We start from the raw sequence: 21382 nt of genomic DNA on the forward strand, positions 1-21382 counted from the left end.
CTAACTCAAGCTAGTGCTTGCTATTGCTTCTTTCATATACCTCCCCACCAATAAATAGACAAATGGGAATAACCGAACCATGTCTATGAAATGCCTGTATCATGTAGCTCTTCAAAGCCAAAGTGATGCTCATTGGTCAAGTGACCAAAATATTAGCAAATCCCACACATGATCGAGGAAAGAGTACCAATAATCACATGAAAGCCAGTTGCCGAGGAAAAGATAGAACCATAATACTATCCAAAATAGTTGGAGGTGCTTGGTAATGTTTCATTCCTTGTGGCACTGGACCATTGTGGTTCCTAAAGGACTCGTACTTCTAGCCAATGAATGATCTTTCCACTACTTTCCTGGAGCGCTTCTTGCACTGGGTCATCATTATGACCTCATTCCTTCCTTGGTAGAACCTGGATTCAGAGCTGCTAGAACAGAGTCACTAGCTCGCAAGAGATCCTGGTCATGCAGCACCTATGCTACCCACATTCTGAGTCAACTGATCCAAACTTCTGCTCCAGCTGCAGGAGCAAGGGGTGTACCGATCCCTTCCGCTTCGTTCGTCCCTAGCTCGCAAGCGAAGTTTTGGCATGTCAAGTCTCTTTCAACTCCACTTGGTGATGAATATTGGTCCTCTTAGAATAGGCTAATATAGGTAGGTCAGTTCCAGAGTTAATATAAGTAGGTTTGTCGGTTCCAGAGTTAGTGTTCAGTAGTCTGTTAAGCGATTGAATATGGGTACTAGTAGAATAAGCTGTTGAAAAAGGACAAGCTATTCTACTTCTTCGATGGCTTACAACTGTGGCAGGAGGCGGAGCTACAAAGGCATGGCATGTAGGACTTGGCTTCATCACAAGCAGCAGCGGAGCGGCTTATCAACCATAGTAGCAAAGTGAAGCCTAGTGGCAAGTCCAAACCAGCTAAGCCCTTAAGGGGAAGGGTTCTATGGTGAAAAGGAGGCTCCCAACTCCCTCAAAGGGAAGATTCAAAGGTAAGCTCTAATTACTTGGGTTGAAGTTCTGGATGCTCTATGTGGAATGGCCCACGCCAAGCACACGATGGCCCTAGGTCATACCATCGACCAAAAAACCTCTCCCCAGATGAGCCATTCCGTATCCGTTTGGCTGAAGGTATAACCATCATTATATTACAAAGATAGATCGGATTGTTGGATATGGTGATATCAAAAATCACCCACATAAGGAATTCCATATTATATGGGATTTGGATTAATATTGATAAGTTTTCTAAAGGAAATAGAAATCCAAAAAGATTAAGACTCTGGAATATATCTCTTAGTTCTTGAGATATATGTAACACCTATAAGAAGTTTCCTATTTGGTGTGGACTCCTAACCTTATATATATGGAATAAAAATGTAGAGAGCCCAATTTGGGTCACCATATGGGAAAGGTGGCCTCCTTTATATAGAGAGGTTGGGCCTCCTCTGTTCCAGAAACAAGGCCTCCCTTTAGAGAGAAGAGAGCTTTTTACAGAGAGAACACAATGGATGTGCCTCATGTGATTAAGAGGCTGGTTTCTTGTAAAGCAGCAAAAATCCTTTGCTATTAGGAGTTGTCCAACAATAGTAGGGTGAATGACATTCTATTGGACAACCTGCCCCTGTATATCCAGCTACCAGCTAATACCTAATTAGGAAAAGAGACAGAACAATAAGCTCATCCCTTTCTTGGGCTGAGGTGAAGGGCCTTTATCAAAAAATGGTAGGCAATGTCAATTGATAAATCATTGAAAGGCCACTACCTCTACCTCTCCAGGCTGTGCCTTTGCCCTTGCTACTGATGATGGTGAGGATTGAGTTCTCTTGGACTCTATAACTAAAGCAGCTTCGGTGCTTCCTCTGCCGTGGGCGCTTTGGTGGGTAAAGAGCGCTCTCTGACCATTCCCATAACTTACTCCTATTAGTATAGTAGAAGCGCTCTCCAGCCATTCCCATAAGTTCCTCCTATTAGTTTAGCGGCACAAGCGCAAACGACACTAGCAAGCATGGCATCAAAAAGAACATTTCCTCCGGTCAGTTGGTAGGATAAATAAGTTTATTTGTCTCTATGCGAACAAAGGGAGAAGTAACAATAAAACAGTCACTAGCTTGATTTGAAAAAATATAGAAATTAAACGAGTGAAGTGAGAAGCAAGAAAACCGGCTTAGAGGAATGAGAGATCGTTGAGAAGGGAAAAATTCATAGGATGGATGATAAAGAATGGTTAACCTGCCTTTCTCATGATGGCTGCCCCACAAACCTGCCGATCTGAAATGTATGCGGAGGATGTAGAGGCCGCATCGTCGTTGTTGGAGGGACAAATCATATTTACATGCTTTCCATCAATTAATGTGTTATGCTCGTAGGAGTAGTCCTTTATATTCTATCTGCACATGAATCAGGCAACCAAAAGGTCCTAGGAAAAGAGAAGTAAAGAATGCATAGAATCTGAAACTCACCTGGTTGTGATGACTTCGAGTATAACGTGGGCTACGAAGATTGGATGGTGATAAAGACTCTTTCCTTTTGAAGATCAGGCAGGCTAGTGAAGGGATTCCTTGGTCTTGTATTTAAAAAGAATGCTATTTTACACGATAAAATTCTTGCCCTTACCCCAGATATACCCACCAGTCACTTGGTCAATCCAGACCCAATGACTTACTGAATCCAAGTCCATGTTCTTGTTTGTGTAAGCATAACATTTACAACCTGAATCTGGTATATGGTAATCAGGGGAATCATAGCCAAATATCAATTACAGAAGGATGAGGTTATTTATCATTCTTGTGACAAGCATTCACCTAGTTATGGAAAATCTCCAACCTTCATAGTCTAAAAAAACTGATGGTTGGCCAGTTGTCTTATAAACATAGGCGACGAGTGTACGACACACTTCTATCATCAACAAAGTTAAGATCTAGTACTATCTGAAATGTTTACATAGGAGAAGACACATCAGTACAGGGAATGTATGTTCATCATTCCCAATTTGCATATAAAGAATTGAAACTCATCTGAGTTCCTCAATCAATTTCATGTAAAAGCAAATCTGAGAAAGTGGAGCCCTTTTCTAGGACTCCCTTTATGTATCTCCATTGTTTTATTGACCATTCCTTGGCAACTTGGTTCCTTGGAGATTAATCAGGTTTTTCTCGTACTTCTTGGTTTATCCTTGTTTAACTAGGTTATTTCTTTTAATTATTTGGCTTGTCCTCATCATTTAATTAGGCTTTTGTAGCTTTGAAGCTTCAAAAGGGAGGTGTTCGAACTTCAAATTCCCAAATGATGCAGGCATTTTTCTCTAACTCTATTTGAAAAATCATGTGTCTCTCTCACTTCCCACTTCAAATCACAATAGATACTCTACTTCCACCCACTTCTCTCTCTCTCTCATATTCTTAAGTCCCAAATAATCCACAAATACAGAAGCTCTCTTAAAAATCCATTCTTTTCTTTAGTCATTCCTTCATAAAACCATAAAATAGGTAAAAATCTACTAATCTTTGGGGACTTCGAATCCCATCAGTCACAAGAAGGCGATTCCTTGAGAAGACCTTTAAGGTTTATTCATTTAAAATTCAAGTAGAATCATGAGGAGTTGTAAATACTTCGTTGTTCCAGCTACTATGATCTCATTACACTAAACACAATATCTCGGTCAGGAACAGACTCAAGGCATGACATAGGTGGTCAAGGTGGTGGGTGCCACATATGACGTCATGAGCTCTATTTCTACTAAAGTAAAGAAACCCTTCCCCCCTACTCTACCCATTATATATATATTATATATGGAAGATACTACAAAAAGCATATAGGCGAAAATAAACCGTGATTTCGCCTATCCTCATCACCATCCAAAGTTCATCGCACGATCACAACTGTTCGATAGTGTTTCATTTTTCATTTTTTTTCTACAAATCGGAATGACCTAAAATTTGGAGTGTGTTCATCAAACATAGGTAAATCTACGAAAAAATATCAAAAACATATTTTACATGAAAAAAATGACAAAAATTCCCCCGAAATGTTTCAGGGGTATTTTATTCAATATTGTTTTTGCGATATATTTTTTTTATATTTTTATTAGGTGTGCCTCACTAAGATGTAAATATGCTTCAAATTTCAGGTCATTCCGATTTGTAGAAAAAAATGAAAAATGAAACACTACCGAACAATCGTGACCGTGCAACGAATTTTGGACGGTGATGAGAGTAGGCGAAATCACTATATATATATATATATATATATATATATATATATATATATATATATATATATATGGGTGCGGTTTGTATAGAGCCTACATTCAAATAGTGTCGAAAAATGTGGTTTCAATACTGAAAATCTTTATGATACCCTTAAAATATATTTCATCTTTATTTATACAGTTTAAAGCTTTAAAAATATTGTAGATCAATGAAAATTGACGGTCCAAAATGCTTTACAAAATACCCCACTTCCAAAACTTGAAATCCAATTATTTTTCATGTCTATGCATCTTGATGTCAAGATAATCAATTTGAGGATATTTGGGCATCAAAACAACCTCTTCCAGCGAAATGTTTGAAGTAGGCTCAAATTTGATTGTTTAGAGCCTAAGCCCTATATAAACTTTTATAAATAAATAAATAAATAATAAATAAATAAATATATATATATATATATATATATATATATATATATATATATATAAATATATATATATATATATATATATATATATATATATATATATATATATATATATATATATAAGGAAAAGATCATGTCAGCTCAATGGCGTACTGCTACAGTAAACGCTAATAGCCCAGATAGAATCTGAGCCGATCTAACAATCTTGGATGTCCAATTGTGTTTGAATTTTAATTTTTTTTCTACAAATCGAAATGATTTGAAATTTGGAGCGTGTGTACATAAAAAATAGGTGAATCTTCGAAAGATATAAAACAAATATTTTATCTGAAAATAATTGACCATAATACCCTTGTAAAGTTTCAAGGGTATTTTGGTCTTTTTTTACGGATTATTGTTTTTATGTTTTTATTAGGTACACCATAATGAGAAGAACATACACCTAAAATTTCAAGTGATTTGGATTTATAGAAAAAAAAAAAAATTCAAACACAATAGAAGTCGTGACCGTCAAATCGATCTAGATTCAATCTGGGCCATTGGCGTTTACTGTAGCGGTCAGCTAGTGAGCGTACTAAATCCACTCCCATATATATATATATATATATATATATATATATATATATATATATATATATATGTGTGTGTGTGTGTGTGTGTGTGTGTGTGTGTGTGTGTGTGTGTGTGTGTGTGTGTGTGTGTGTGTGTGTGTGTGTGTGTGTGTGTGTGTGTGTGTGTGTGTGTGTGTGTGTGTGTGTGTGTGGGAAAGGATCTTGTCAACCCACAGACTGACAACTACAGTGTCACCCAATGGCCCATCTTGAATATGGGCCCAATCCAATGGTCATGACTTCATTTCGTATTTCAATTTTTATTTATTTTTATACAAATATAAATCATTTGAAATTTTGATCGTCTATTCTTCAAAAATAGGATAATCTAATAAAAAATAATTTGTAAAATATAAATTAACCAAAATACCTCCAAACTTTTCAGGGGTATTTTGGTCAATTATATTTTACGAATTATTTATTTATATATTTTTATTAAGTGCATCTTGGTGAGAAGAATGAATGCTTAAAATTTCAATTGATTTTGATTTGCAGAAAAAAATGAAAATTCAAATACAAAATGAGGTTGTAACCATCAAATCGGCTCATATTGAATTTGAGTCTCTGGCTGACATTATAGTTGTCAGCCCGTGGGAGAATCAGAGGTCAACTCACTAGCTGGCAACCATAGTAAACACCCAATGGGCCAGATTTGATTTTGGACCAATCCAATGGTCACCATTACATTTCATATTTGAATTTAAATTTTTTTTTCCTACAAATATAAATCACTTGAAATTTAGAACATCTATTCTTTAAAAATAGCAAAACTATTTAAATTGACCAAAATAACCCTAAAGCTTTCAGGGGTATTTTAGTAAAAAAAAAATTACGAATTATATTTTTAATATTTTTATTAAGTGCATCTTGATAAGAAGAATGAACATCTTGAGCTACAAATGATTTAGATTTGTAGAAAAAATATTGATATTATATTACAAAATGTAGTTGCGATTGTCAAATCGCTCAGATTCAATCTAGGTTGTTGGGTTCATATCATTCTATCAGCCCACATGATCTTTTCCATATATATATATATATATATATATATATGGGAGTGGATTCTGTCAACCCACTGGCTGACTGCGATAATGTTAGCCAATAGCCCATATTCAATCTACAATCGCATTTCGTATTTGAATTTTTATTTTTTTTTCTACAAATCTAAATCGCTTGAAATTTTAAGCGTTTATTCTTCTCATCAAGGTGCACCTAATAAACTATAAAAAAAAATAATTCACAAAATATAAATTGATCAAAATACCGCCAAAATATTTCAGGGGTATTTTGATCAATTTATATTTTACGAATGATTTTTTTATATTTTTGTTAGATTCTTCTATTTTTGAAGAATATACGCTTGATTTGAATTTGTAGAAAAAAAATGAAAATTCAAACACGAAATGAAGTCGTGACCATCAGATCGACCCAAATTCAATCTGAGCCATTGGCTAAGACTGTAGCTATCAGCCCGTGGGCTGAAAAGATCATTTCCCTATATATATATATATATATATATATATATATATATATATATATATATATATATATATATATATATGTATATATTTATTTATTAGATTCTTCTATTTTTTAAGAATGTACGGTCCAAATTTCAAATGATTTGGATTTGTAGAAAAAAAATGAAAATTCAAACACGAAATGAGGTCGTGACCGTCAGATCGACCTAGATTCAATGGGCCATTGGCTGAGACTGTAGCTATCAGCCCGTGGGATGACAAGATCCTTTCCGTGTGTATATATATATATATATAAAAGGTGTGGTTTCTATAAGGTTTCAACCTTTAACAATCCAATTAAGGCACACCTCCAAATTTATCGTAACATGTAATTTTGGTATAAAAAATTATTAGGATTATCTCAAATCTATTTTCATATCTAATTAGGAAATGAGTAATGATCCTCTAGGACCCTCCCCCACCCATGTGTGTAAGACCCCAAAGGATCACCATTAAAGTTGACATGGATCTCTAGAAAGTTATCACATGGATGTGGGACTTGACTTTTCTATAGATCCGTGCCAAATTTAATGTTGATCCTTTGGGGTCCTACACACATGGGTGAGGGAAGGCCCTATAGGATCACTTCTCTTATGAAATTTTACACTTAAAAAATGGTCAAAATCAAGTAAATCTATAAATATATGAAAATCTTGAAAATAGATGGTCTAGATAATGTGTTGCAAGATGCACTATTTCTGGGACTCAAAATCTTTTTTTCATATTCATACATGTCGATGTCGAGATAATCAATTAGAGAGGGTTTTTCAACATTAAAACAATAATCTCCGATGGATTTTTTAGGTGCATATGTAATTCTACATTTTAAGGTTGCAACCTTATATAAAGTTTTTCCATATATATATATATATATATATATATATATATATATAATTTCAGCTTTAAAAATTAACTATCAATATTGAGATAAATGCTTCTCACCAAATGATAAAAAGACATCGGATTTTTCAACAGCTCATCTTTGTTCTTTTGAAGCACAAGTGATATTGTTGTATCAGAAATCCATGTTTTAGCTCCTAAAAGTCCCATTATGCCACATTAGCCGAGAGAGAGGTATAACTCCTTGCCACATTAGGACGCTTGCCCTGAATAACACGTAATTAAGAGCAAAGTTCTACAATGTCAAGCAAGTCATGTTGGACTTTGCTTATGCTGCTCCACATGATTTCTAACTCATTCACACACAGTAGTAGGATGCTACTCCTCTAGTCAATGCCTAATAAAAATGATATTATCACTGGAAGTCTTCTAAAATAAACTCTGTGAAATTTTAAAATTTCAGAGTTTGGCAAACCAAGATTTTGGATATTTTTTTAGTCCACAAAATTTTGTCTAAATCTGCCACACTGCGTCTGTGAAGCTCATTTTTCTAGTCTTTGGGTAAGAAAAAATATAATTTTATCTTCTGCATTCTCAGGTAGGAAGTCACTCTTGACGACTAATTGAATAAGATACCAATAGTTGTTTATAATAATAGATCACATGAATTCGTTTGGCCATGAGTGTGAATAACTCTAGAGAATAAATCCATATATACTTGCTTATACCCTGTAACAATTCGGCTTCATGTCCTTTCATGGATACACCAGAGTCTACTTTGGACTTTATAAATTGATTTACACCTAAATGGCTCTGCTGCTTTCCTCTTCTTATGAGAATCAAATCAGGTGACCTAAGAGATTTGAAAAATGATCAGTAGGACACAAATCAATCGATTAGAAAGCTAACTCATCAAGTGTGGCACACGTTATTGGAACCTCTGAGTAATGCTAGGTTGATCAACTGTGAGATGAGTGTGAGAGGAGAGAAGAAGAGAACTGACATGGATAGATAAAGAGATTTATATGCTCTAGTGTAATAAAGGTGCGCTCCAGTGGCTCCAACACCAGCATCTTTCTCCAAATCTCTTCCAACGGGTTCCACCTCTGCAGTTCTGATTTTGCAAGAACCAAGAAATTCAGGCTCTAGAAAAGAAGGGGGGGATTGTATGGGTTTGGCAGAGAGACAGAGGTTGGAAAATAGTTCCATGTTGAGAAAGAGAGAGAGGGAGAGGTGGCTAAGGGCCCATAACAAACCTATTCTTGACTTTTGCATAAACTAAGACTAATGGGTTGGTACAGGCCTGATCAGGCCCAATCTGAACCATTAAGACATAGAAGACCTTAAAGACATGGGCCTAGTCCAGCCCACTCAGGCCTAGCCCACCCTAGCCCAACAAGTCCTAAATTTAGACATGGGCCCATCATGCCGGGCAAGCCCACTTGCAACCCTCATTCTCACAATATAAGTCACTTTGGACAAGTTAGAACTTGGGACACTGGCTGTTATACCCCACAGGACATACGCTAAACAACATCTAAAGGTCCTCAAGGATCACAACACTCTCACAACATTAAAGTGCCTAACTTGTCAACTAGACATGCAATGAATTTGGTTTTCATCATGGAGATCTTTCATTATGTTAAAGGATCTGCAACCTGAAAGAAGGCCATGTGGAATTCTAGGGAATAAAATACAAAATCTTATTTTTTTCTTTTACTAATATAACTAAATTCCACTTACAAGTGCTACAGAATATTAATGTGTATAAGGAAATCTACTCTTATATGCAACCTAGGATCTTCTTTTTTGGGAAAAAGACATGAACCCTGCTCTCTAAATTACAATCCTAAATAATCTCCTGTCTTATAAATGTCCCGTGGAACCACACAAGTTAAACAAAAGAATGATGTCTTACCCCTCCTTACCTTTTTTATTGTCCAAGTTACAAAATTTACGCCGCTCTCTAAATTACAATCCTAAATAATCTCCTGTCCTATAAATATCCCATGGAACCACACAAGTTAAACAAAAGAATGACGTCTTAACCCTCCTTACCTTTTTTATTGTCCAAGTTACAAAATTTACCCTTCTTTTTTCTAATAACCTCATTACAAACATCGAGTTTGTGATGCCACTTTTAACTTGTGAGGTTCACAAGACGAGAGAGAGAAGTATTCAGGGAAAGTTGCTAGAGAGAGAGGGGAAGGAAGAGGTCCACAAGGGAAGAAGAAAGAGAGAGAAGGAAAAGTAACAGGATGATTATGAAAAAAAAGAAGGTAAATTCTGTAATTTGGAAAATGGAATAGGTAAGGAAGGGGCTAAACGTTTTTTTGTGTTTAACTTAAGGGGTTCCATGGGATATTTATAGGAATAGGAGATCATTTGGGATTATACTTTTGGGTGTGGTTTGCTTAGGTCGCAACCCTAAACAATCCAAGGAAAAGGTGCATCTCCAAACTTTGTCATGCGATGCACTTCTAGTGTCAAAAAACTTAGGATAGTGCGACAGTTTAATCTAATTATAAAATGTTAAATAATGCGACAGTTTAATTTAATTATAAAATTTTAAACTCTAAAAATAATTCAAATCAAGCAGATCAATAAACGTATGAAAATCTTGAAAATGGATGGTCCAGATCATGTGTTACAAGATGTTTATTTTTAGGACTTGAAATTCTTTTTCCCTCTATATTTATACATCTCGATATCGAGATGATCAATTAGATATTTTTCGAATATCAAAACAACTTTTTTTGAAGGATTTTAGAGGTACGCCTTAATTCTACACTTTAAGATGTCAACCTTATATACACTTTTTTCTATAGTTTTAGAGAGAGAGTTTACGTCTTTTTCCCTTCTTTTTACTAAAAAATAAATACAACTCAGTCCAAGGGCTGAATACAAACTTCTACAGTGAATTCTAATGCAAATAATATTCCTACAAATTGTAATAAAATAGCAATAACTACTGAAAAATAAATGAAGAACAACATGGATGACTTACTCGACTTAGGACTTGCTACACCCCACACACGATTACCTGACTGATGGCGCACTCTGCTCTTCTCGGCCCTGTTGAATTCTCTGAGTCAGGAAGCTTCTTTTTGGAATACCTTTTTCAAAGGGTTTGAAAGCATAAAACAATAGGGTTTTTCTAGACCATTTTTAGGACCTTTCTAAGGCATGCTACAAGTGGCACCTTGCGCCCCTCTCTGTGTTAGCTAGGTGGTGTGTGCACCATTAAGTCCTCTAGGTGGTGCCTGCCACCGCTTAGACCAAGAGAGAGAGAAAAGAGAGAAGGATGTGGAGGAGAGAGGACAGAGAGAAAGAGAGAGGCCAAGAAAAACTGTGGTCCTTAACTCTTCCCCATGAGTTTCAATGTGTAAGGCTTCTCCAAGGCAAGTCAGGCAGGACAACAAATGATTACAATAAGATGGACATGGCAGTTTCCAATACCATTGACTTCCAAATCCCAAATCAGTTACTTATTAGGTCTTTAAGTGTTTATCTATCTCACTCACGCTCACACCAGCACATTCAAACAGACTATTTTATTTGTGAGGTTCTTCTAGGTGAGTTTGCACATTATCCAAGGATAAAAAGAAGATGTCTCGAGCAGTGTATTGCCAAATATCACCAAATACTGTAGGGGCTAGAAGGTAAGTTGGCTTATTAACCATAGCATCTTATCCAGCTTGACAAGAGAGTAATATCAATAAGAGTTCTTCTGCAATTGTATCTCATTTTTAGGCCCTATCTGGAAGCGCTGACAAGCCACTACATAAGCCAGGCTTATTAATGATGAGAGACACCTTTTCAGAGAAATGGCACCATGGCCACTATGTTCCTTTCTATGCATAAAAGTGGGAAAGTGGTTCTATCAACTGTGAGAAACTCAGCTCCAACCAGGCTGCATGTATAAGACTGCATTTTTAGGTGGTTATATGCGCATCTGGACAGGGCCGTAATGTCTGGCACTATTCCAAATATTTATATTACGTTCTTGCTTGTACATTTGTGGATCAACCTCCTGTTATTTCAATAGACATCAAAACATAACAACAAAAACTGAAAAATATTCAGACATCTCTTATATTTCAAGAGGTTAAGAAATTTATAACCATGGTGTTTCTTTAAGGAAACCTCTATAGTTCAGTAAATGACTAATGACCTTACCAAACACTTTTCAACTATATTTCGGGAATGCAACTACCATTTCCCAGTCTATGTGCATTCTAGCCAGCAATATGTTTAATGATTGAAGGAGATGGAGGCTTCAAGATAGTGGAAGGCCGTTAAAAAAATTTCAGAGGTATTCTTGCCACTAGAACCCAGCATTGGGCAAACAATAAGTAACAAATTTGTTCTGCTGCCAGCAGAAGCCAAAGAAGAAGATGACTGCAAGACCAGCACCCCCACATTGTGCTGAAAATTGCTTCTATTCTACTTATGAGAAGAAAAAAAAAAAAGGAAACTTGCTTGTATTCTAGCTGTGCAAGAGACAAAGGCATTCCACACAAATCTGGACTCACCTATACAATGATCCATACGTATCCTAGGCAAACAAAGCTCCAGAAGTGGAAAGTACATATAATACCTGGCATTAAACTAACTCAAGTGTAATTGACCCTTCAGCTAAGAAGAATTCGCTCTTACTCTCCCAGGTGTAGCCTTAGACTCAGTCCTCTGTGATTGCTTAGATGGTGAAGTCGACCCTCGGGAACTGCTGCGACGAAACAAGTTCATTCTACCAATCTTCCGTGAAAAAGTGCCCATAAACTTGTGGGAGCTAGATTTCTCCAAGTCTTGTTTCATGCAAACATGATCTTTCTCTAGATCATTCAACCGCATTCGCATTCGTGCTAGCTCAAGTTTGAGCTCTCGATTCTCTCTCCTTAATGATGCATAGTTATCCCGAGGTGACATCGCTGCACTAAGTGCACCACTGCTTATCCTTCGGGATTGAAATGCAAGTTTCGGATCATCGTCAGGAAAAGACCCACATAAGGCATTACGGAGCCTTAACTGCTCAAAATAAAGGACTTGGACGACCGCTTGCACTGGAAGTCGCTCATTCTGAGCAGCATGTGCACCTGCTTCTTGTGAGAGCTTTTGGAAGTCTATCAATTTGCAGAGTTTCCTTCGTTCCAAGTCTGATAATCCTTGGTGGGCCTGAAAGGCAAGAGGAGGAAATGTGACCATGCTAGATCCTTTGGTAATCAACAATTTCCACTTTTCATCATAAATTTTTTTAATGATATCTATTGTTTCAACGCAATGTTTTAAAAAATGCAGATTTGAATCAAAACCAGGTTATTTGGATTGGGAATCATCAGGGCCGAACCTCTTCCGGTAAATATCAGAAACCGGTAGGTTCCCCCTACAACACGGCTAGTTCGCTAGAGAACCGATTCCCAAACACTTTATTCAAACTTGCATTTTAATATTTTTGTAAGAGGGGTGGCCAATGGCCCACCCCTCCACGTGGCCCATGCCACTTCATTGGAGGTGTGACAAACTACACAACGTCCCCACTTTTTATAAATCCCCCACCCAACTCCCCCCCCCCCCCCCAAATTCACTCTATTTCTTATAAGCAATGTGAGATTATACCACATGGTCACGCTTGAGTATTATAAGCCTCAGGATGGAATATATAGAGATAAGTATACAAGTTTGAGAAAATTAAATCAAAGAGCTTAGAAGGCTTTAACCTTCGCCTTTTTTATTTTTTAAATTTAAATCACATCCATTTACTATCCCATAAATATTTGTTCTCTCTCTCTGTATTGATCTTTATATGTTGAGAGAGTGTGTGAGTTTAATCAAGTTATAATTGATAGAATAGCCCTACTAATTACCCAATGTGATATGAAAATCACCTATTAGAAACAACAACTTGTACTAATAATAATAAATCAAATTTTTTATCTAAACCATCCATTTTTTAGTCGTACTATGAATGTATTGTCTTAAAAATCTATTTTATTGGACAAATATCAATATCATATCAATGTATTGTTCAATAAACAATTCACACAGAACATGCTATTTTTTTATGGACCCGCACATGTACAAATGCGGGCTTGGTAATAAATATATATTTTAAATATAATTTGATCTTAATTGTTAGAGAATATATAATATTTCACATGGAGATCATGAATATGAAAAAATAAATAAATTTTGAAAAATAGAAATAATAATTATATTAAAAAAACATTTGGACCGTTAGTTACAATTGTTTTTAGACGGACCACCTATTTGCATCATCTTTAAGATGGATGCTTTATACCTCTGGACCGCAAATTGTACAAATGTGGTTCGGCCCACATGAAACAATTGTTCTTTTTTTGTAGATGCTTAGGTTTCTAGTTTCCTAGGTAAAGATAATTGTCTCCATAGATAATTATCTTTCTCTTTACCAATAGTTGAGACTTGAGAGAGAGAGAGAAATTTGAGTAGGATAAAAGTTTTTCCAAGGTTAGGAAGCTTGCAAAATGAAACCAACATTATATAAAAAATAACATGACAATTACCTAGATTTTTTCCATTTTTCTTTTTAAAACCAAAAAATTATAAGCTAGATCTTTTGCCACAATGTCGTTATTTCAAAATTCAAATGGCAAACACCCACCTTAAGGCAATTTCTCCCTCATTGCATCACAAACAACATCAAATACATGAATACCAAGATCACCAAGATCATAAGATCAAAGAGCTTGGGCCCAGCAAAAACCAATATTTCCTCCCTCATCATCTCTAAAGAGAGAAAGAGACAAGCCCCATGAAATAATGGGTAGAAACACAACAGCAATGTGATCAACAGGCATTCAAACAGGATATGGTATCTCAATATTCACTTATTTTTGCAATATAATCAAAATTCATAATGCATTGTCCCCATTGTTTCTTGAAAACCCAAATAACATTATTTATGATGATTTTTAGTGATTTCTTTAAAAATTTTAAGGCTGAATCCTGCCAATCCGTCTTATTCTTTGATTCAGATCACTGATCCGACCTAGTTTCTGGATGGATGATCCAGGTCGCTGATCCGTTTTCTAAAACACTGGTTCAACATCACACATTTTTCCGAAGAATAACGTTTTTAAAACTTAATAGTATAGTCTGGCACTGGACCTTCCATTCAAAAGCCTATCATTACTCTGACTGATGTCTGTGCACAGGGGCCTACCACATAGAGATCACCAAGCATACAAAATACAGTTACCTTGAGGTAAATATCAATTGCTCTGTATAATCCATCATCCAACATGCGTGCATCTCCTGGTAGTATCTCTGCAATGGCCATGAATTTGGTAAGTCTGAGGTTAGCATCGGGAGCAATCTCTGCAAGGTAACTATCAACCAGTTTTGCCACTTTGATAACAGCAGTCTGTGAGGGAGATTGCGGGCCATCGGATTCATAAGTCGAGCTCTCATCCAAACCATCTTCACTGTCATCTTGCTGTGAAAAATTCACCAAAATTCTGTGCACTGTGTCCACATCAAAAAGGGTATCACCAGAATGACGAAAAGAAGGGATAAGGAGGTCATCGAGAGTGGCCATATCCAGTTGTGATCCAATCCTCCTCTCAAGATCTAATCTGCATGCAATAGAGCAATCAAGCATCACAGCTGTTCTCAAAAGCCCAAATAGGAAGCTTATAGGCACAGCAAGCTTTTCCACAGGCAAAAGGCTGGCAATAGACTCCACCAATACCCTCTGCTCATTCTCAACAGAGCCTGCAAATTCAATTTTTGACCCATTTGATGCATTCCACAAAGTAGGCTTCTTTGTAAGAAACTTTTGAGCATAATTCACAAGAGATGCCCCGATGCTCTCTGGGCGAACCCCTCGGCATCTCATGGCTGTTATGACTCTCTGATACATATCAATCCTTAGAACAGAGAGATCTTCTATCCACCAATCGCCAGAACATTTTGCTTGCCTATTGGTGTGCAGCCTACCAGAGCTGCTGTACTCTAGGCGTGAGAAACTCGATGCTATCTGCTCTGTGCATGCCTTTGATGCTATGGCATCTGTGCATCTACCCACTAATTTTAGCTCCTCAGCAAGGGGAAGCAAGTTCTCACACTGGTGCAAAACTTCAACAGATTTTTCAAGGTTCTTACAAACCACACCATCCAAGTATGCCTCTGCTCGAGATGCAAGGTTCTCTTTTGCATAGTCTTCGGTCATTTCCAGGTACTCAGAAACACAATAAAGTTGGGCAACGTTTGACGCTGTGATCTCAAAGTTGATGCCATAGCAGAATTTTGCAGCAAGCTCAAATGCCACTGCTCCTCCAGGTAGATTGAATAATTCCAACCTTGAAATATCAGAATCCCTGCGCTCTGCTATTAACTTTCGGATTCGCCCACTTCGAGATACAAGAGGGAACTTCAGGTTTGAAGCAAAAAATGACAAAGATATATCAGACTCCATGCTTTCCCAAAAAAAATTACATTTCGAAAACTTAACTATTGCAGAGTATCTAGGCACTATGCCGTCAGAGAAGAGGATGTTTATGAAATATGATACACAGCCATAACAACCAAGATTAAAACAACAGAGAATTGGTTCCTTTCAAAGTCCAGTATCGTTGCAGGAATCAATATCAGATATAAAACAACAAGCAGCAGAACGGATCACAAGTATCAACTAAAAATAAAATAAAAGCAACGGTCCATTGGAGTCACGCAATCCTAATCATTCGATAAGGTAGTTCAACCAATATTTAAGATAATCAGAAATTCCTTGGTTATTATTGGGAAGAGGCTCGACATCACATTCAAATTCTTGAAAGATTGAATTTCAGATAGTATGGAGAATGCTAACATCGGGCACGAAATCAGATCAGACACCTTCACTATCACATGTACTTTCAGTGAAGCCACTTAAACATGGTTCGTCAAACTGTGCAATCAGAAGCAATTGCATCAGTGTCCCATAGCTTCATCAGACATGCAAATGTTTTGAAATATCAATTTCCAGATACTGTGAAGAGAGCTAACATCAGGCACCTAACAAATCAGACACTTTCCATAGCACATGTATGTTTAAACATGGTTCCTCAAACTGTGTAACTGTGTCGATGTCCCAAAGCTTCATCAGACATGCTATATCAATAGCTGTTTCCCCAAATGTTTGATTTCTGCTTTGACGTATATACTTCTAGAAACTATATAGTTTCATTTAATTATCAAAAAATGAAAAAGTAGAAAGAGTTATGAGGAAGAACATTGTGGACCACAACTAATAATCCATTAATCACTGTAGAGACGGGTATCTTGTTATAAAATAACCCCTTTAGAGCGAGAAAACTTTTTGTTCCAATTTCCATATGTTATGGAACATGAAGCATTATTGTCAAGTTAGAAAAATAATGGATCAGTTGCAACAGAATTTCCTGAAAATTTTAAAACATTTAGTCATATTCTCCTAGGCAAAGACCAAAACATTCACAAAATTGAAGTTCAAGATACTAACCTTATGCAAGGGAAAGGTCGCACCATTAACTTCAATCATAATATCACTTGGAACATCAGAGAAGATCCTATCATAATTGACAACAAGTTAAGCACCAAAAAATTAGCAGAGATTGGAGCCACATTAGCAATCTATTTCCAAATCAAAACAACAATATAGAACCCTGAGTGCAGTTTAACATTACAAATAGCTCACCTCCCCTAGGCTTTGTCTTAGTGGTAAGATATCTGATATCCATGAGGGAGGTCATGGGTTTGTGGATTTGGACCCTTGAAAGTTGTTCCAAAAAAAACAAAGCTAACCTACCTCTTTTCTTTTTTCTCCTTTTCCCCAAAACAGCAAGTTGCAGATTCTAAACATGAAATGGAAAACCAAATGTATATATGTGTGTGTGTGATTATACAAAGTTGTGTCATATTGTTAGTCTTTGTACAAGATTGGTGTCACGATAGACAAAATGTACACCTAAGAGATCAAAATTGTGCTCGACAAAAAATAAATACTTCAAATCACACATGGCAACCTTCGACTTACGCCTCGTGCAAAGATGATAATACAACATTAATAATTAAAACAGCAACCGAGGAACAGGAAAGTAAAAGAAATTATGAGACTGAGAAAATGAAATTATGACAAGACATTCCTCAAGAGCATCAAATTGCAGCTAAGTGGGGCACTTATCTGTTATTCGCCTTAAGTTTTCAGATGACAACACTGTTTATTGTGAGGCACTCACAAAACGAAGCAAGGAACCACCAGTTTTTCATTTAGGGTGCGGTTTGTATAGAGACTAGGCTCTAAACAATCAAATTAGAGCCTACCTTCAAATAGTGTCGAGAAATGTGGTTTCAATATTGGAAATCTTCATGATAGCCTTAAAATATATTTTCATCTTTATTTATGAAGTTTAAAGCTTCAAAAATAGTGTGGATCAACAAATCTATGAAAAATTGAAAATCTTGAAAATTGACGGTCCAAAAATGCGTTACAAAATACATTATTGCCAAAACTTGAAATTCAGTTTTTTCTTATGTCTATGCATCTTGAGGTCGAGATGATCAATTTGAGGATATATGGGCATCAAAACAACCTCTTCTAGTTAAAGTTTTGAAGTAGGCTCAAATTTGATTGTTTAGAGCCTCGGCTCTATATAAACTTTTCCCTTTCATTTAATGATATGAATAGAGTTCATTTTGAGCTGAAACAGAATAAAAGAGTCATAGGGCTGGACTGAAGAACAGTTAGTTAGAGGTAGTACAAGGATCTGGAATAAATAGACAGGGGGATTGCCATCCACTTCCCTTAGGATGCAATTTTAGAGTCTTCCTCTACCAAGATGTCAATAGGTGTTAGATGTTAGATGCAACCACATGTTCTTCATCCCCAAAGCTGACACTCCATTGATGATCCTAGAGGAAATCATCTATGTACGGCTCCAACTCTTTTAGTAAGAGGTTCAAAAGGAACCTATGAGATGGTGCTAAGGGATGATGTTTTCCAAGAAAATAATGCATAGAGAAGCAATAGCATGAGACGGTTTAGGATATATATCGAAGTGACTAGATCCAGGGAATGAAATTCAACTGAGTGTACGGAAAACAAAAAGATGGTGATTCCAGTCAAACTTTTAGGGTAGATATCCGATCTGAGTGGGGCAATATGTTATTTCTTTAATCTTTGAAGAAACTGTGAAGCTAACACTATAAGGGGAGGCTTGTATTGGGAAGGAAGGTGCGTTGTCTAGCTCTAGCTCAAGAGATGCTAATGTTCAATGTTGGAGTTCTAACACTTTGGCCTGAGGGAGTAACCCGGGCTTTCAGCTGGCCACTAAGCATTTCATTGTCGATATGTAAGCTAAGATTCCAACTTTGGATATGTATTATGGCAGTAATAAAACTGTGAAGCTAGCGGGAATGGGGTTGAGGTCGTGGTGGTAGCACCACTTGAGCCTCGGCTACCGGTATAAAAGGTCTAGGTTTTCATTCCCACTGACGCATTCAAAAAACAGCTAATTATTTCTAAAAACGGGTAGGGGCCGGTATTCCCCACTGATCTAACTAAAAAAAAAGAATTGTGAAGCTAGCTCCATATCGGGGAGGCTTGTATTGGGAAATGTTCATAGCAAGAAGAAGGTGTGTTGTCTAGCTCTAGCTCATGAGATGCTAATGTTCAATGTTTGAGTTCTAACACTTTTTCCTGAAGGGAGTAACCCGGGCTTTCAGCTAGCCACTAAGCATTTCATTGTCGGTATGCAAGCTATATGATTCCAAATTTGGATATGTATTATGGCAGTAATAGAAGAATTGGGCTCGGGATTTGAGAATTACACAGCCATTGCAATATAAGTTTATCGTCCCATGGCTTTTTGGTCTGGATTGGGATGCCAATAAGAAGATCAAGATTTGAACAAGACAATCTAGGGGGAATTAGAGAGTGGCTAAACCCCCCTGAACTTTTTGACATTTAGTGAAAAATCTGTTGGTTATCGTATTGGGGATTCATTATTTAGTATTTACAACAGGAAATTGTGCCCTCCAGATCCCAGTTTGAATTATAGCAATACCAATGCTAAAGCTTCAAACCATGTTTAATAGCTCAGTTTTTAAATCGCAAGAAATCATGAGAAAGAAAAACAGACCAACAACCAAATGCAGGATTTGACGAAAGATTTTCCCCTCCTATGCCCAGCCCCTGATGGACCATCTCCTTTTTCTATGCTGCGAGAATAAAAGCCTAAGCTATGTGACAGAGGATGAAGAGACAGTTGTGGAGCTAAAACTTAAAAGACAGGAATTTTTGTCCAGAAGAAAGCAGGGTAGATCACAGGTATCCAGACTGGTAAATCACTAAAAGAACAGAAACCCCAAATCAATTAGCGCATCAAAGTGATGGTTCAAGTAACGGGAACGACATTTTTCAAACGACAAACCTGCGTAGATATTTGAGAACCACACTTTCCACAATTTAAGCTATAACCCAAAACAAAAACACTCCATAGTCATCCCAAACATCACCCCTCAAACCCCATAAGACAGCCCATCAGTGCATAAAAAAGCGGCCCAATTCCAGGCCGAGAAATTGCAAAAATTATACAGTTACAGGTGAGGATCACCAATAATAAAGACCCAAACAGTTCACAAAGATTCAGAATTCCCGCTTCACTACAACAAATCCAAATGCGAAAGAGAGAGAGAGAGAGACGACGTTTCAGCAGTCCAGCATCATTCACCAAAGCCTCAATAAGATATATATATATATAGAGAGAGAGAGAGAGAGAGCTTCAAAATTCAGAATCATTCACAGAATTCTCAATGAAATAAGAGAGCGATGCAGAAGAATTCACAGATTTCTAAAAGAGAGAGAGAGGGGAGTACCATTCGTTCCTGCGCTGGGCAATGGGGCGAGAGGAGCATTTGGGGAGGGGGTGGCTCTCGGCGTGAGCCATTTTAGAGAGAGAAAGGCAGGGTCGTGAAAAGAGAGGGAGAGATGGTAGAAGAGGGATTTAGTGGAAGGGTGGGCGTGAAACGAGGAATGATGAGGAGAGTGGTGGGTCATGGTGCTGTGGACTGTGCTTTTGCCGATTCGGGAAATTTAAAAGGGAGTCTCTGTAGCACCCTGCGTAAATTGTGGAGAGAGAGCGAGAAAGACGAGTAGAGTAGAGAGAGAAAGAGAGGAGTCGAACGCAGAGTGCGGGGTGGTGGTGTCGGGGAAAAGGAAGGCGGTGGGCGGATTTTATGATATCACCCGCCAAAAGGCTTTGATTCAGATGGCCCTCCCTGTTCCCGCTCTCTCTCTCTCTCTCTCTCTCTACAATGCATGACCACCAAACAAACCTCTCTCTCTCTCTAAAACAAACCTCTCTCTCTCAAACAGCCTCTCTCTCTCTAAAACCAACCTCTCTCACTCACTCACTCTCTCTCTAAGTCTCCCTCTCTCACTCACTCACTCTCTAAGTCTCCCTCTCTAAAAGCAACGTCACTTTCTCACTCACTCTCGAGTCTCTCTCTAAAAGCAACCTCTCTCTCTCTCTTACTCACTCAATCGCTCTCTAAAAGTCTCTCTCTCTCACTCTCTTAAGTCGCCCTCTAATTGCCTCTATCCGCGAGTCGCAAATGCGTCATTATTTTCTACCTCTAGACGCTTTCCCCTCTTTACTTCTTCTTATAGACTGTGATTTAAAAAACGGATAGGTGATCAGGATTGAGCACATCAAAATTTGATTTGAATTGGTAAATCAACGGTATAGATCGTTGTATTACTGTATAGGAAATACAGTGAATGGGT

General features: G+C 37.3%; 1 protein-coding gene across 2 annotated transcripts; it reads right to left on the minus strand.

The window, feature by feature from the left end:
- Positions 1-10427: 10427 nt before the first annotated feature.
- On the minus strand, positions 10428-21075 carry LOC18435146 (Phototropic-responsive NPH3 family protein). Of its 2 annotated transcripts, XM_020667647.2 has the most exons (5): positions 20473-21075; positions 17099-17165; positions 14837-16009; positions 12200-12774; positions 10428-10674 (listed from the first exon to the last, which is right to left on the minus strand). In XM_020667647.2, the coding sequence occupies exons 1-4, from the start codon at positions 20541-20543 to the stop codon at positions 12238-12240; spliced, it is 1848 nt and encodes a 615-aa protein (XP_020523306.1). In that variant the 5' UTR covers positions 20544-21075; the 3' UTR covers positions 10428-10674; positions 12200-12237. The 2 variants fall into 2 exon arrangements, with proteins under 2 accessions (XP_020523306.1, XP_011623754.1); XM_011625452.3 differs by lacking the exon at positions 10428-10674 and having other exon boundaries at positions 11898-12774.
- Positions 21076-21382: the final 307 nt, after the last annotated feature.

Source organism: Amborella trichopoda, chromosome 6 (genome assembly GCF_054954075.1).
Source record: "Amborella trichopoda isolate Santa Cruz 75 chromosome 6, AtrichopodaSantaCruz75HAP2 v2.0, whole genome shotgun sequence".
Taxonomy (NCBI): Eukaryota; Viridiplantae; Streptophyta; class Magnoliopsida; order Amborellales; family Amborellaceae; genus Amborella; species Amborella trichopoda.

Excerpts from the sequence above, each read along its gene's own strand:
- LOC18435146 (XM_020667647.2), bottom strand. The coding sequence starts at position 20,543 with ATGGCTCACGCCGAGAGCCACCCCCTCCCCAAATGCTCCTCTCGCCCC. Across the intron at positions 17,166-20,472 it reads GCCCAGCGCAGGAACGAATG|GATCTTCTCTGATGTTCCAA; the intron begins GTACTCCCCTCT and ends CAATTATGATAG. Across the intron at positions 16,010-17,098 it reads CGACCTTTCCCTTGCATAAG|TTCCCTCTTGTATCTCGAAG; the intron begins GTTAGTATCTTG and ends TCAAACCTGAAG.